Below are 16,650 nucleotides of genomic sequence, written 5' to 3' on the forward strand. Positions count from 1 at the left end.
GACTGGCGACGTCATAATCTGCACCTTTGAAAGTTTCCTTCGGCTAATGCAGCAGGAAAAGAAGCGAGCAGAAGGACAAGAACGCTGCATCGCATTGATCCCGGCTCCGGAAGAAGAAAAGAAATCCAGCTCGGACTTGAAGCGAAGGAGAATCTCTAGCAACCTCCGAAGCCAGCGCCTCGGAAGGTGATACCAGAGCCTTGGTGTCCGGAGCCCGCTCTGCCAGCCCTGGGCATCCTAAAACCCGCAAGCCTAGGTGCGCAGCCAGTGTGCCAGCTCGCGAGCGTCCCCTGGCGCCACCGCCGAACACTGCGGCTCGCAGCGCGAGGGGGCGGAGCGGCCGGACGAGCACAGGGGTGTGGTGTGGGCGGGGTCTTCTTTTTATTTATTTATTTTTTTTATTTTTTGCGCGCGCGCGGACTGATGGCGTCATCGAAGCGACTGGCCCGGAAGGAAGTAGGGTGCTGAGGGGTGTGGCGGTTTCTACGGTTGCACGGGGGTTCGGCTGTGTACGGAGCGCCTGGAGGGACAGCCTGGTACGCGGCCGCCGCCCCTCCGTGCACGCTCGGCATCGCTGAGGCTCGGGGGGTGGGCGCGGCTGGAGCTGACGTCCTGAGCCCCCTCAGCTCGCCCACCCGGGAGTCCAGTCCCCTGCCCACGGGTCCGAGCGGAAGCTCTCGGCCGTGTCTGCCTCGCGGAGGAGGGCGGGGAAAGGGCAAGAGGTGGCTTTGGGGTGGTAGTGAGGACATTTGCAGAGAGGACACTCCTGCTGCTCGGTAGCTGAAGGCCGCTACGGTAAAAAATAAGTAAATTAGTCAGACCTGAGAGGTGGACTCCGTGCCCTGTGCCCGGTGTGCACGTCCGTCACTGTAGTGTTTTCCAGATCCTTCAGGGTTCAGGAAATGAGTGTCTACATGTAACTCTGTGGCATCTGGGACCCTGGACATTTGGGGACATCCCACCCCACCCCACCCCACCCTCACTTCGGAGTAGTCCAGAGTCTCCAGCCTGAGACATTTCCAGTTTCCTATAACCATGGGGCTTGCGGGGGCAAAGGATATGGGAGAATGTGTTACAGTTTTACATAGAGATCTGTCCCGTTTAAGTCCAAAGGAACAACAGAGAAGGTGGAGGACAGATCAGAGAGAGAATCCTACGTCGGAACTCAGTTGCTTGCTCTTCTCTCTCTCCCTCCCTCCCTCTCTCTCTTCCCCCCCTCAGGGTCCTAAGGGAATGACTGGTGGTTTCCTTCGAAATGGCAGGCAATTAGAAGTAGGAGGCTCTGACCAGAAATACATAGCCACAGCTGCCTGTCATTTGACATCCTCTGTAATTTGGGCCAGCACCCTGCAGCTGCCTCTCTTCCTTACAAGTATAAATGGCTCTGTTGACAACATGTTAACGTGAAGGGGAGAGAAGGCTGTGTTTTGAACCTTGCCCAAATGGCACCAAATCTCTCTTAGGTATAGCTGTTTCTGGAGCTAATGCCCCCTTGCTTCAATGGGAATTATACTTCCACAGTTAAGGAACGGAATGTTGACTGAGAACAAGGACACAGTGAGTTGTAGATCTGGCAAGTAGTGTGTGTGTGTTACAGCAGGCTGCCCCAGAATCACTTTACGTGAGCTTCAGCTTGGTGGCTCTCCTGTACGTCAGGCTACACATTGTCCCATATCTTCTCTCTAGGATACAGGTTCACTGATGGCTCAGTTGGGAGCTGTTGTGGCCGTGGCTTCCAGTTTCTTTTGTGCATCTCTCTTCTCAGCTGTGCACAAGATAGAAGAGGGACATATTGGAGTATATTACAGGTAAGGCAGAGACAGATGGCTCCCTCACCGCTTATAAGGTGCACGCGTGTCTTTATTTAAGTCTATAAACTTAAAACTGCCTTTAGTATTTTAAGGTGCTGCTGATATGAATTTGTGGGTTTAAAAGCAAAATCTGAAGGAACCATTGCTCTTCCAAGATCATCTCTTGACATAGTTTTCTCTTTCATCACCTGAAGAATCTTGTCTCCACCCTGCAAGGCTGCTTCTCCAAAAGTTGGCACAGTCCCAGTGCTTGATGGCAACTTGAGAAGTGTACTCTGCTAACTTGAGAGACTGTTTTAAAGTGAATGTTTCAAAAAAAATGTAAAGGCTCTAAGGATGATTTGTATCAGGGCAGCTTTCGGGGAATGACTCCTAAATGATCTCGAATTACTTTCTTTCCAGTGGCTTTTGTGACCAAGGTTTTCATTGTAGGTTTTAGAAGGGGAATTTGCGTGACTAATTGTTTGGTTTGTGGTGCTGAGGATCAGAGTCACAGGCTAATGCATGCTGGGTAATTGCCCTACCACTAAATATACCCCCAGCCCTTGCTGTAAGCCTATATGACACCACCACCACCCCCTCTGAGACAGGGTCTCGCTATGTAGCTCTGGCTTGCCTGGAATGCTCTACGTAGACCAGACTGACTTGAACTCAGATCTTCCTGCCTCTGCTTCCGAGGTGTTAGGATTAAAGGGGTGTGCCAATATGTTCATCTTGACCCCTCCTCATATATGAGCCCTGTAATACTTATTTGTGGACTGCCAGTAGCAAGCTCTAAATGATCATTAAATGAGAGTTGTAGCTCTGTGGAAAAGCTTCTGACTAACATACTCAAGACCTGGAGTTTAAGAACATACATTAAAAAAAGAAATGGAAACTTTTATTGAGTTTCCTGTCTTTGGTAATTTATCTCCACCATTCTGCTTTCGTGTCCCCCAAAAGCTTTGAATTTTGTCAGTCATGTACAACTTGATTAGGACTATATGTCAAATATATATATTATATATATATTATGTGTATTGAAATGACTTTAAAATTATTCTTGAACCAGTATAGTGGCTCAGCACCAGTAATTCCCCACTTGGGTTAGGGCTAAGGCAAGAAGATTACTATGAGTTTTAGGTCAGCCTGGGCTACATAGCAGGTGCTGGGCAAACCAGGGCTATGTAGCAAGATCCGTCTCAGAAACGGTGAGATATCGTATGCCAGGCCCCAGAGGATTCTGGAGCTTGGTGAGAGAAAGCAGATCCTTCTCCCTTAGTTAAATCCCACTTGCCTCTTCTATCACGGAGTCTTCTCACTTCCTGCTAAAGTTACGTAAGGAGCGAGCAAGGTGTAGCTCATCATGGCAAATACTAGAATGTGTGATGCCCTGGTGCCCTGAGCACTGCCCCCAAAACTATTCTTTTAATTGTCTATGTCACTGGACTCCAACAGTAATGCTGCTCGTTGAAACTGGGTGGAGCGCTCTGGTGGTCACCACAGGCACAGCCGCCCTGGCAGACTTCTCTCTGGACCCATGTGTAGCCAGGGATTCTGCTGCCTTTGGTTTCCTTAGGCTCCATCCTTCCTTCTCTGGTGGAAAAGGTCTGACTAATGGTCTGACTTTTCCATCAGGCTTCCTAGAGTGTTGAGATGGAAGAAAGGGAGAAGGAGTAACCGTGTCACTCTACATTAAATTTCTATAGGAATACAGAGATGGGTGGCCTTAAGTCTTGATCTAAGGTAGTGGTTCACAACCTTCCTAATGCTGGGACCCTTTAATAGAGACACCCATGTTGTGGTGACCCCATCCACACAGTTATGCTCATTGCTGCTTTATATCTGTAATCTTGCTACTGTTGTGAACTGTAATGTAAATGTCTGTGTCTTAAGTGACCCTTGTGAAAGAGTTATTTGACCCCAAAGGGATTGGGACCCACGGGTTGAAGCACTGATCTAAGGACCCTCTCTTGGGATACTGAATCTGCTCTCTCCTCCTCTATAGAGGTGGTGCCCTGCTGACCTCCACCAGTGGCCCGGGTTTCCATCTCATGCTCCCGTTCATCACATCCTATAAGTCTGTACAGGTATTTGTGGCTCGTGTGGGATGGCTGGATCATTTCAAATTTGGGTTGTTGACTAATACACAATTTGAAGTTATTTAGAGGTTAGATGAATACCTTTTCATTGACAGACTTAAGGATTCTCTCTCACACACAATTTGAAGTTATTTAGAGGTTAGATGAATACCTTTTCATTGACAGACTTAAGGATTCTCTCTCTCTCACACAATTTGAAGTTATTTAGAGGTTAGATGAATACCTTTTCATTGACAGACTTAAGGATTCTCTCTCTCTTCCCACCCCCCCCCCCACACACACAGTCAGAGGCTCTTCTGTAATGTCACTTGATCACTGAAATAGCTGAATGAAGCCAGTGACTGGCTTTGGCCTATCAGCCCCAAGTAGAGATTATTTCCTCACTTTTGGGGAAGAGCTAAAGAAGAATTTTTTTTTTAATGAATGTTTAGAAGAAAAGTCAAGTATGTGTGCATATTATATCATAGGTTAAACATGACAGTTGGAAATAAAACATGGAATTTTGCTTGTACTTATTTGAAATTCAAAACTATAAATATAATTTCATGGGGAGGAAAGTATATCCAACCAAGACAGGGCCAGAGCGATAGCTGAGTGGTTAAGAATACTGGCTACTGCTAAAGGGGAGGAACAATATGAACTAACCAGAATCACCCTGAGCTCGTGTCTCTAGCTGCATATGTAGCAGAGGATGGCCTAGTCAGCCATCAGTGGGAAGAGAGGCCCTTGGTATTGCAAACTTTATATGCCTCAGTACAGGGGAATGCCAGGGCCAGGAAGTGGGAGTGGGTGGGTTGGGGAGCAGGGCTGGGGGAGGGTATAGGGGGCTTTGGGGATAGCATTTGAAATGTAAATGAAGAAAATATCTATTAAAAAATGCTTTTAAAAAACAAAAAAAGAATACTGGCTACTCTTCCAGAGGAGCCTGGTTCAATTCCCAGTACCCACAAGGCAGCTCACAGCTCACAAATGTCTGTAACTCCTGTTCCAGCTGATCTTATTCTCTTACTCATGCAGACAAAACAGCAGTGTAAATAAAAATAAATTATATATTTAAAAAAGTATATCCAACTAAGAAAACTCAGACTTCAGGAATAACTTTTAAAACCAACTCAGCAAGGGACTGGGGGGTGTCACACAGAGATAGAGGCCAGCTTACACCAGGCCCTGAACTCAATTCCTACCACAAAAGAGTGAAAGAGAGAAAATTAAATTAACCCAGCAGAGCACCCGTCTTCCCTCTGCCTTGCTGTGTGGCCTTCACAGTGCTTTGGGTAGTTTTTTCTTACCTGAGTCTCACAGTGATGCTGAGCAGATACTGTATTCTGAAGCAGGTTGAAAAGGAGTCTGCTACTCCAGCCCTAGTAAAACACACCATGCAGGCTCCAAACTGTCTTTTTTTTTTTAAATGATCCTACCCGTCCATATGTTCTTCATGTTCTCTTGTGTCACACAAGAATAGGCACTTAATGATTAGTTTCACTATGCTAGATGGGACAGTCATGTTTAGCAAGAGCAAAGCTCAATCCAATCGAGCCATCAGTTACGAAGACAAAGGCTTTGGGCCTTCCAAATAGTAGGTGGGCCTCTTTGTCACTGCCCGTTTTACATTCATTGATGTTTCCTCTGTCTCCAGACCACTCTCCAAACTGATGAAGTGAAGAACGTACCATGTGGAACCAGGTAAGGAACCCAGAATAAGGCTGGTGAGCCCAGCAAGTAAGAGAGGAGAGGCGGGAGGCCGCCGTGAGAGATGCTGTGAGGGAAAGGCAGTGCAGACTGAAGTGGAGCCGGGATGAGAGGCAAACTGCAGGCACCCAGAGTGCTCTGTCAGAAGACACTAGTGACTCAGAAGATAGGAACTGCCCGTTCTTTCCTGACACTGCAGAGGTCTCACTGCTTCCTTGTGCAGGTCAGAAGCTCTGCACACCTCCTGCTGAGAGGTGTGAGCTGCCTCACGTTGCACAAACATTATCCTCCTCCTGTTCACTCATGTGTCTCAAGTCATCTCCTTAGGAGATTTCACCAGATTCCAGAGCTCTCTGGTAACGTCATTACCACTTCTCTCTCCAATAGTGGTGGTGTGATGATCTACTTTGACAGAATTGAAGTGGTGAACTTCCTGGTCCCAAATGCAGGTATGACTTCTAGCTTGTCCATACACTCGTGCACACACCGTTTGTCTGAACCCCACAAGAACTGAGAAGTACAGCTGCTGAGATCGTGTTGAGAAGTTTGAAGTCTTGGCTTTTCTTATGCTGAGCCCTCTCCTTCCCCACAGTGTATGATATAGTGAAGAACTATACTGCAGACTATGACAAGGCCCTCATCTTCAACAAGATCCATCATGAGCTTAACCAGTTCTGCAGCGTTCATACTCTTCAGGAAGTCTATATCGAGCTGTTTGGTAAGAACGTGGTGCCACTCCACCCCTCCCTGAGGCCAGGCAGGCTCCAGCAACCCTCTCTCTGTCTGCTTCTGAGCCACCACACCAAAGAATGGGGACTACACAGCGGCCAGTCACAAAGAGGGTTCCAGATAATAGCAAGAACAGCCCAGCAGAGTTGTCTATACCTGTAATCCTAGCATTCAGGAGGCTGAGGCAGGAAGAAAGCAAATTCAATGCCAGCGTGGGCTACAAAGTAAGACTTTTTCTAAATAAATACCCACATCCATACCCATACCCACACCCACACCCACCAAAAAAAAAAGAAAAGTTAAGAACAATGGAAGCTCCTTGGAGTAGTAGGGCATAGGCATTGCAGTAAGAGTGGATAGAGCAGCCACTGCTGGCCTGAACAGCAGACTGGGACAGTAGTGTCCTCACTACCCCGAATATTCTAGAATGAGAATGCAGTGAGAGGAATCTTACAAGGCATGTAGCCTAATGTATTCTTTTTAAATTTTTTTCTTCTCTCATACAATACATTCCATCCATAGCTTCCAGTCCCTACCCCTTCTTCCCCTCCCCGCTAGATCTCTCTCCCCCGAGAGAAGAGTAGGCCTCCCAGGGACATCAAGTAAGCTTGGCACACTAAGACAAGGCACAAACCCTCATGGGGCCAAGAGCAAGAAAATGAGTTGCTGCAAGTAGATGCCAGAGCTGCAACCAGACCCCCTCCTCCCCTGTCACTTGAGTGGTCCTCCCACTGAGTGCTGGGAAACATTGTGTGTGTGAGAATGGTAGGTTCCTGCTTAATTCTAGAAGTAAAGAAAGAAGTGTAGGTTTTTATACTTCCGCATCAAGGTCTTTCATTAGGGAAGTCAGAGCAGGAACCTGGAGGCAGAAACTGAAGTAGAGACCATGGAGAGTACTGCTTACTGGCTGACCTTTCGCACTTAACTGTGCGTGCATTTTTTATAGCATCCTCCCACCTCTGTCATAAGCAAGCAGATGCCTCTATAACGTGCCCATCGGGTTAGTCTGGCAGAAGCAGATCTTCAGTGGACATTCCCTTTTCCCAGTTGTCTCTGGTGTGTGTTATGTTGACAAAAATAAACCAGCATGGTATCTATTTCTTCTTGTACTCTTAAGCCCATATCAAATGGAGGGGCTAGTTTTATGCTTTCTTTCCCTCAATACTAAGAGGCTCGTGAGAACATATTCACATGTAGACACATAACAAACCCTTGCCTACCATAGGGCCGTTGAGAGTACTTTTAACACTGTAACAATCAAAACATAGTATTAAGCAGGCGTCTCTCTCTCTCTCTCTCTCTCTCTCTCTCTCTCTCTCTCTCTCTCTCTCTCTCTGTGTGTGTGTGTGTGTGTTGCTAGATAGACTCATCCAGGGCCAGAGTTCTGCATGCCCAGCAAGTGCTCTGCCGCTGTGCCACTCCCTACCCCACCCCCAAACCAAAGGCTCATGCTTTGGTTGCTAGCTAGCTTCCATTGTCCTCAGTTTGAAATCCATAAAAGGAAGGAGACTCGCTGTTCTCAGAAGCTACGGCTGGGGCACAGCTGACTAAAGCACGAGGCAGCTGACAATAATCGTGTGATTCTGCTCAGATATCTCAGCCTGCTTCTGTTGACTTTTCCCAGCACCCCTGTGAGATCTCAGTGGTAGAAGGCAGGAAAGGAGGCACAGGCCAGAGAGGCAGCTTTACTGTTGCTGTTCAGAGGAGGTCAGTTATGGCATGTGACAAAGGCTACTCAAGGAATGCTTACAATTGTTTTTTGTTTCTTAAGCTTAGGCGCCCTGAGAGATATGGTTGATGCTTTAAACAATGAAGGGGATTTATTTTGAGGCCAGAGTAACAGATTACTTCTGTATTTCACTTCCATGGAAGAGTGTTCTAGGGTCTCACCTTAGGTTTCTGGCTTGGGTATAGACACTGTGTTGGAAAGACTACAGGGGGGTTGCTGGTGCTTTCTCCACACTCTTCTCTCCCCACCTACAGTTAAACAGCTCCATTTGTGTCTTTTTGATTCCAGATCAAATTGATGAAAACCTCAAGTTGGCTTTGCAGCAGGACCTGACTTCCATGGCCCCTGGGCTGGTTATCCAAGTAAGCATTGCCTGAGCGGGGAGTGCCTGTATTTGACAATGTGCTTTCTCGAGGGATGCTCTGTTAGCACACTGACATCCAGAGCCCGTCAGAGCTGATGTCTCTGACCACTATCATCTTCCTTCCCATCAGTTGTTATTTGTGCCCTTCTCCAGGCTGTGCGAGTGACAAAGCCCAATATACCTGAGGCAATCCGCAGGAACTATGAGCTGATGTGAGTATGCCCTGGCCTAAGCTGGCCCCAGCCCAGAGCCACAAGCTCTGATTCCTGCTTTCTTTAGCATGTTAGTCTGCTGCACTGTAAGCTTGGGGGCATGTCAGCACTCAGGGCCACAGAGGAGCCCTGGAGAGCAGTGGTGCTTTTAAAAAGTGAGAGAGTCCTAGAAGTGGAGATTCAGGGACAGACAAGGAAGGTTACTGGCAGGTCTGCTTTATTAAACTTGTTTATGTTTCTGTTTCCAGGGAAAGCGAGAAGACGAAGCTTCTCATTGCAGCCCAGAAGCAGAAGGTGGTGGAAAAGGAGGCAGAAACAGAGAGGAAGAAGGCCCTCATTGGTCTGTGTTGGTTCTCTAATCCCCTTTCAGGGAATAAGGGTTGGGGATGGTAGGATGATGTAAGGAAGGCCAAGGCATGGTTAATTCCCTCAAAATGCTTCTGGTGTGCTGGGGTGGTGTTCATATCCCCAGGAGCTAAGTGGAAATTATCAGATCATGGACATAGTGAGTGAGTGAGTGTTGAGTCTCCGAAGTGGAAGGGCATTTTCTTAATAGGAATGACTGCCATTCACTGAGAATTCACTTGATATATGAAATAATTCAATTGTCATATCACCTCCAGAGGAAAGTGCTGTCATTTGCTTGGATTTCTTGTTCATTTGATTTCCTAAATATTATTTTATTTATTATTCTGTGGGGTGAGGTGGGAGTTGGGAGCTATGCCTGTATGTAGGAGCTGATATGCCATGGCACAATTGTGGAGGTCAGAGAACAACTTCCAGGATGCTCCTCCCACTGTATACTGAGGTCGCAGACTGCCCAGCAAGCACTTGTACCCACTCAGCATCTTGAGGTCCTTGTTTGTTTCACTGAGATCTGTACATGCGTCCAAGGCCATGTGGCAAATAAGAAAAAGCACTGAAGCTCCGGTCAACCAGAGCTATTTCCTAAAGTGAAATGGCAGAGTGACTTTAAAAGGCTGACTTCCCCTAAACATGCTTTCTCCTGGGTCAGCTCCCTCAGTTACTGCTTGATGCTGACGCTGTGCTCCTGTGTTCACGGGGACAATCGTCTTTGCTCAGGTGTGCCCGCTGTGGACTTGGCTCTATCTGAGCAAACCCAGTCAGGTATTAGGGCGCTCAGATCAGGGGACAGGTACAGTCAATCAAGGTCTTTTGTTTGACATTATTTGTGTAAGTGTGGGCACATGCATGCCATGGCACTTATGTGGAGGCTGGCGGACAGCCTGGCTGCCTGTGGGAGCCAATTCTCCTTCCACCATTTGGGGCTTCGGGTGGAACTTGCATCAGCAGGCACCTTTACCACTGAGCCATCTCACCTCCCTAGCCAAGCTTTTGACATGTCAGCAGTAAATCGTTTCTCTGCTTTATTCTCTCAGAGGCAGAAAAAGTGGCACAGGTTGCAGAAATCACCTATGGGCAAAAGGTGATGGAGAAGGAGACAGAGAAGAAGATCTCAGAAATTGAAGGTGAGCACTCATGATGTTGTTCCTGATGGAGCGTGGGTGGCTGAGTTATTTCCTGAGCTCTTTAGTCTCTGTTTCAGGTGTCGTGATGTCTCTGAAACACTAGTTCTCCTCCGCTTAGACTTAGGGTCAGAACTTGGAGCCAGCATTGACAGGAGGCAGGAATACCGGCTCAGCAAGTGTTGCTTGTGTGGATTGTGCACGGGGCATTTTCTTGAGAGTGAAAAGAGAAATGAAGGGCAGATGAAGTCATCCAGTGGGTGGAAGTGCTTGCTGTCAAACCCGAGGCCCCGAATTTATACCAACAAGCCTAAGGGTGGGAAGAGAGAGCCAGCTCCTGAGAGCTGTCATCTGAGCCCTGAGCACTCCCCAGGGCATGCTTGCACATGCACCCATACATACACATAAATAAATGTTTGTAAGTAACTAACTAAACAGTGCTGGAAGCAAGGGTGTCAGTCCAGGCGTGGTAGCATAGTCCTAGAGTCTCAGCACCTAGGGTAAAGGCAGAACAGGGTGGTGGGTCATAGGACATTCTGGGCTGCAGAGCAGGACCCTGGCTCAGAAAAGAAAAGAGACAAGAAAGGAAGAGGAAGAGAAGGAAAAAGATCTCACAGCCCCCGTTGAGCTGAGCTCAGGCTGACAAGTGTGTCTGATCACTCTGACATTGGACCCAAGCAGCAGCTCTTCCTGCCTTTGCTCTCTCTAGAGCCAGGCATGTTGATACACACTGTCATCCATAGCAAGACCCTGTTAGGGGACAGGAGGCAGTTGGTTGCATACTTTCATCTTATTTGCTCTCCAGGCCCACACAGACATTAGGTTAGCCTTGGTGACGACCCTTTTCAGCATGTGCAGCTCTGGAGCTGAGAAGTGTTGGTCACTCGCTTCCAGCCATCGCTCACTGCAGTCCCCTCCTGGGCCCTCACTTCCCCACTGCCCTCACCTTGCTTCATGTAGTGTTCTACATGATTTCCAGGACAAAGGGATCCTCAAGGAAGCTTCAGGCCACAGTGTTCCGTGTAATTATACACTCACTGTGGAGCCTGCAGGTTTTGCAGGGACCTACCAAGCAGCTGATTAGGATGTCACAGATCGTGGGCTCTCACCAGGGAGCTCTTGGTAAAGCAGTGTTTTCATTTCCTATAAATGGTTGTCATGGGGCTGAGAGAGGCACAGCTGCTAAGAGAGATTAATTGCTCATCCAGAGAACCTGAGTTTAGTATCCAGTACACACATTGTGCAGGTCACAACCACCTATAAATCCCACTCCAGAAGGATTTGACCCTCTTGGTTCTGTAGACATCTGCACTTATAAGCACATAATCACACACAGATACACATACTCAAAAATAAACTTTTATAAGATGGATCATTGTGTTGCTTGTGTAGATCGTGCACAGGGCATTTTCTTGAGAGTGAAAAGAGAAATGAAGGGCAGATGAAGTCATCCAGTGGGTGGAAGTGCTTGCTGTCAAACCCGAGGCCCCGAATTTATACCAACAAGCCTAAGGGTGGAAAGAGAGTAATCCACTGGGATTACTGGGTGACATAGAAAAGCGTCTCAAAAACACCAGTAGCGGGCCAGCTGAGATGGCTCAGCAACGGAAGCACTCACTGCCAAGCCTGACAGCCCGAGTTAGATCATGGCAGAGGAGAGACCTGAGTTCCCTAAGTTGTCCTCTCACCTCCACACATGTGCCATGCTGTCCGTGCTCCACCCCTCTCAGTAAATAAACACTGTAATAATGAAAAGGTTTTAATTTTTTTAAAATGGTGGAAAGTAAACAAAAACAACCATAAACCAGCATCCCCAATTAATTATTGCCCCTGAATATTTCCTTGTGAATGTGATTGGAGTGCAGCTGGCGCATCCCCGGGCCACAGGGCTCAAAGCTGAGCTGGGCATCATCACTGAGCCGGAGGGTTACTGCTACATGAAGTGCTGAAGCAGGTCTGAACCAGACAGCGCTCCTCTGGACCAGCATGCACGAATCTAGAGTTAGCCAACCTCATCACTGTTAGAAACTTTGGGGAGATGAAGTTGGAAAGGGTCATCTGTGGTATTGAACAGGCAAGGCAGTGCATGTTTGTAATCCCAGCACTGGAAAGGCAGGGTCAGGGTGACACCATATGATATGCATAGTGTACATCATGTATGATGAAGCCAGATGGAGGTGTCCTGCAGTAAACCAAAGCTCTTGCTGCACTGTCGGGAAGATCTCACGTTACTTTCTTTTAGAGAATTGGTTTCTCTGTACTAACAGGAAGTCTGCATAGTCCAATGCTAGCCTAGCTATAAGGTGAGACCATTTCAAACACAAAACACACACACACACACAAAACAATCTCTCCAAGGCCATGGAGACCAGAAAGTGTCTTTGTTGGGTTTTTGTTTTCTGCAGTGCCAGGAATGGAACCTGGACTTTATGTGTGCTGGACAAGTGCTGTCTATACCACTGAGCTATAATTGCCAGCCCCCAGACTGTACCTCCCATGGTTTTGTACTTGATCCAGTTCCCTGCACCCTTCACCCCTTAGATGCTGCGTTCCTGGCCCGGGAGAAGGCGAAGGCCGACGCTGAGTGCTACACAGCGCTGAAGATCGCAGAAGCAAATAAGGTAAAGGGCGCCTGACCCACCGTCCTGAGGAGGTGTTGCCTCTGCCGCTCGCTACCCAGAGCCCTCACAACAGAACTGAGGACCCTCTGCTGGGTTAGACAGCGCTTCTCTTGTGTGGGAAGCCTTAATAGAAGCTTCATTTTGTATTGAACAGGAAAACTCTGGAAACTGTTGCTACTCTGTCATAGACCTTAGATTATTTTCTCTCAGAAAAAAATGGTTTCTGGGTAACAGGGAGGCCATGAGACATGCAAACACATGTCTGCTTGACAGATGCCCTCCCCAGATGAAGTTCCTCTCTGGTGTCCCCTCCCTAAGCTCTCTTCACTTCCATCACAGCTCAAGCTGACTCCAGAATACCTGCAGCTGATGAAGTACAAGGCCATTGCTTCCAACAGCAAGATTTACTTCGGCAAAGACATCCCCAACATGTTTATGGATTCCGCAGGGGGGCTGGGCAAGCAGTTTGAGGGGCTGAGCGACGACAAGCTGGGCTTTGGCCTAGAAGATGAGCCCCTCGAGGCACCCACAAAGGAGAACTGAGGAAACACTGTCTGCAAGCTCTGCTCGGGCAGCTTAGAGAGAGCTGTATTCTTTAAGATGAGACAGAGCAAAGCGCTCCTCCTTTCCACACTACCTTCCTTGACTCTTCTTACTGTGGTTAAAAAGGAAGAAATGGACACAAACTTACCCCCTTCTGGGAAGGGAGAGCAGATGGAGAGTTGTTTTTTGGGTTTATTTTTAATTCAGGTAAGTAAGTTGTATGACTTCTGAGAAGGTGTATGCACCGTAGATTTGACCTCTGACCTGCAGACACCAACATTGTCACTTTGAAGCTGGTTTAAGTGGAGCTACTGTCAGTATGAAGAGGGAGAGTGTGTGCTGCCTCCTCGTGCTTGAATTCCTTCAGGGAAAAGTGTACTCCACAGTTCTCTCCCTTGCCTCTAGTGTAGGCAGTGTCTGCGTGTGGGGCTCGTGACAGAAGGCCGTCTGCTGCGGAACATGAGCTGCAGAGAGCGTTGGCCGGCTGGGCTTTTTGACTGAGTGGATTACTTGAGAGTTAAGCTGTCTTGAGCCCTTTTTAGGAAGAACTTGGTGCTAGGTTTTGCAAGGTTTTCTACACACTGTACTCTGCTCTAGTGTTTGTTGGCTACATCTCACCGCAGCAGGGCTTGGTCACACCACACACTCCTTTTCCGTACTTTGACCTGATCTGTGATTTCATTTCTTCTTGAATAATCTATTCATGAGTTGCACTCAGCGTTAAGATGGGAACAAACAAGTGCTGTTAGCTGATGACGTAGCTCCTTATACCCCTTAGCACTGTGGTGCTGTGTGGCTAATTATGCGTATGCTTTTGAGACCAAACATCTTTATCATTATGGAGATTCTTCATTGAAGAGCCCTTAACACTGTGGAGAAGGGCCCAGCCAGATGACACCCAAGTAGTAGTGCCTGTGGCCTGTGCTGGGGCTTTGTCTGACACTGATGAAGAGAGCAGGCAGCCACTTGAGAGTCGGCTCCAGTGAGTCACCCTAGGAAACTGAGAATGCGAAGAATAGATATGAGAGAAAGGGATTTCTTATCCTGAAATTGCACTGGGGGTGGGGCTCTACCATGGCCTGTGAGTGCACACAGAATGCCTCTGTGGAGGGCAGCTCTGCAGGTAATCTGCAGACATGGCAGTACCCTGTGCAACCATGACTGGCTCTAGCTTAGGACTTGGCCTTGTTAGCTGGTCCCCTACCTCATCCTCCCCCCACACAAAGCACCTACTGTTCTCTCTTAGGTGACTACTATAAATGGTATTTTCTGGCATCAATTCCCACCTCAGTTTTGGTTTTGTAAGTCGGGCCAGTTTGCTCCTAAGTGGCACCAGACTTGTCAGGTATTTGGGAAGCATTCAGCCGACCCAAAAAGAGGCAGGGTTCACTGTGCTTACTTCAGATGTTCCCTTCTCTGTCCTGACTCCTCAGGCCACTGACCCTGGCCACACTGTACAAACTACAAAATGTTCCTGAAAAGGACATTTTAATGTGCTCAAAAGCTCTTGCAAAAGTGGGTTTTTTTCCCCAAGACCAACTCATCTTCTTCTCATTTGTTGCTGCTAACCACTTGTTGAGAGCAACGTGCTATACCCAGCATCCTCTCTTGTACGTGCACCTGAGAAAACACTACTTCAGTGGAGTCGGTGCAGGAGGGAGGGTACCCCGCCATCCAGCGCCCTCCTAGCCCGAGAGGCTCTGTAACTAGCATTCTGAGAGCTCATCCCTCCATTACAAAGAGCCACAGTAAAGTCCTGCTGCAGCTGCTCCTTCCCTGCCCCTTTAATGTCACTTCTTTAACAGAACAGAAATGTCCCCATGTCATAGCATAAATTCAGTAGCTATTGGTATCTGTCCCAGCAGTAAAATCATGGAACTCAGATGTCTTTTTAGCATGGGATGCCTAGCCCATCTGTCTTTATGACCTTGTTTTTTGTAATACTATAAAATCTGACTTAGGCATTTGAATTCTAAACATGTAAAATGTGATAAGCCTGCAGTTTTGTAGGCAGTGAATTCATAGCTGCTATTTTTAAGTAGAACTTCTATCAAAATACGTTAACCGTTTGTAAAATTCAGTTTTTGTAGGACTTTCCCAAGGCCCAGCCACCTTGGTAGAATGCTTCTCACTCACTAAATGTTGCAGAAGCAATTTATATTCCATATAGGTTTTTAATCACTTTTCAATATATGGTTAGAATGTTTGTAAGGAAGCCTAAGTTTAATAATTTTTATATAACTAAAAATAGGTGTGGAGGACTCAGTGTGGGTACTGAGGAGGAATGAAGTGCTCTGAAAAGGGAGGTGTATAAACGGCCTGTGGGGCCGTGTGTCTTGTGAAAGTGAGATAGCCGTGCTTACTGACCTGGGCTGTCGTCAGCTGGCCGTCGGTAAACTACCTGGACAATAGCCCCTCTGTCTGGGAACTTTACCTACTTCCTTGTCCTCAGTGGGCTTCTAGCCACTGTTTGTTTCCTTATAAAAGCTGTAATGGGCAATCATGTGTTTGTACTTCCATTCCTTTTTATCTCTACTTCTGTGTAAACTGGTGATTGAATAGTTAAAGCAATTTTTTCAGTGTGCCCCAAGGGCATTAATGAGCCTTTATAACTGAGAAATGATTCTTGTTATAGTAATTATTCCATAAATGATACCACTAGATAAATTACCTTGGGTTAATAGCTCCAGGATTTGTTTCAGACAACAAAAAAAGGTCTCAATGTGAATATACTTACATTTTGGATTTAATTTCAGTCTTGCTAAATAAAATGTTTTTGTCTTTTTTTGATTAAGGTAAAATTTACCAGTAGATTGGAGGACAGGTGATAGAAATCAAACTTCCTTCTTAGGCTTTCCCTAAAAATATATCCAGGTAATATAGATTCTTACCAGCATGCTGGTACATGCCTTTAGCTCCAGCACCCGAGGAGAAGGATCTGTTTGAGCCCAGCCTGGTCTGCATAGTGAGACTATGGCAAAAACAAACAGAATTAACACATTGCTGCATTTCTCCAGAAGATAAAGGCATTCCCAGTTGACCCTAACCTCATGTAATATCAGTTTAAGTAGGTAACTCCCAGACTGGCTGTGGCAAGCTGCCTCGCCTAGTGTCACTAGATAAATGTTAATGTCAGTGAACTTTACAAAAACTATATACCATCCAAATGTTTTACAACACCTACTTTTATAGAAGAATTTGCACTTGATCTGAAATTTGCATTTAACTGGATATTTTCTTTTAAATAACAAGTTTGGGATATCTTGGTTTGGGTTTTGGTTTAGTGTATGTAGTATAGGGTATTTTGCTGATGTATGTCTGTATTCCACATGCATACCTGGTGCCTATGGAGGCCAGCTGAGGGCATTGGATTTCCCGGACGGG

At 47.0% G+C, this 16,650-nt stretch overlaps 1 protein-coding gene across 7 annotated transcripts; it reads left to right on the forward strand.

Moving 5' to 3' along the window:
* Erlin2 (ER lipid raft associated 2) lies at positions 1 to 16,067 on the forward strand. Of its 7 annotated transcripts, none has more exons than NM_001379176.1 (13): positions 449 to 795; positions 1,464 to 1,573; positions 1,687 to 1,808; positions 3,799 to 3,880; positions 5,529 to 5,575; positions 5,969 to 6,030; positions 6,174 to 6,299; positions 8,328 to 8,401; positions 8,557 to 8,615; positions 8,864 to 8,955; positions 10,016 to 10,105; positions 12,644 to 12,723; positions 13,063 to 16,067. In NM_001379176.1, the coding sequence occupies exons 3-13, from the start codon at positions 1,702 to 1,704 to the stop codon at positions 13,264 to 13,266; spliced, it is 1,023 nt and encodes a 340-aa protein (NP_001366105.1). In that variant the 5' UTR covers positions 449 to 795; positions 1,464 to 1,573; positions 1,687 to 1,701; the 3' UTR covers positions 13,267 to 16,067. The 7 variants fall into 7 exon arrangements, with proteins under 7 accessions (NP_001366104.1, NP_001366105.1, NP_001366106.1 ...); NM_001379177.1 differs by having other exon boundaries at positions 1,464 to 1,557; NM_001364477.1 differs by having other exon boundaries at positions 449 to 536; positions 1,464 to 1,557.
* Positions 16,068 to 16,650: the final 583 nt, after the last annotated feature.

Source organism: Mus musculus, chromosome 8 (genome assembly GCF_000001635.26).
Source record: "Mus musculus strain C57BL/6J chromosome 8, GRCm38.p6 C57BL/6J".
NCBI lineage: Eukaryota > Metazoa > Chordata > Mammalia > Rodentia > Muridae > Mus > Mus musculus.

Coding starts and splice junctions, on each gene's coding strand:
- Erlin2 (NM_001379177.1), top strand. CDS start 1,501: ATGGGAATTATACTTCCACAGTTAAGGAACGGAATGTTGACTGAGAAC. Junction 3,881..5,528: donor CATCCTATAAGTCTGTACAG/GTATTTGTGGCT, acceptor CTCTGTCTCCAG/ACCACTCTCCAAACTGATGA. Junction 12,724..13,062: donor AGATCGCAGAAGCAAATAAG/GTAAAGGGCGCC, acceptor CTTCCATCACAG/CTCAAGCTGACTCCAGAATA.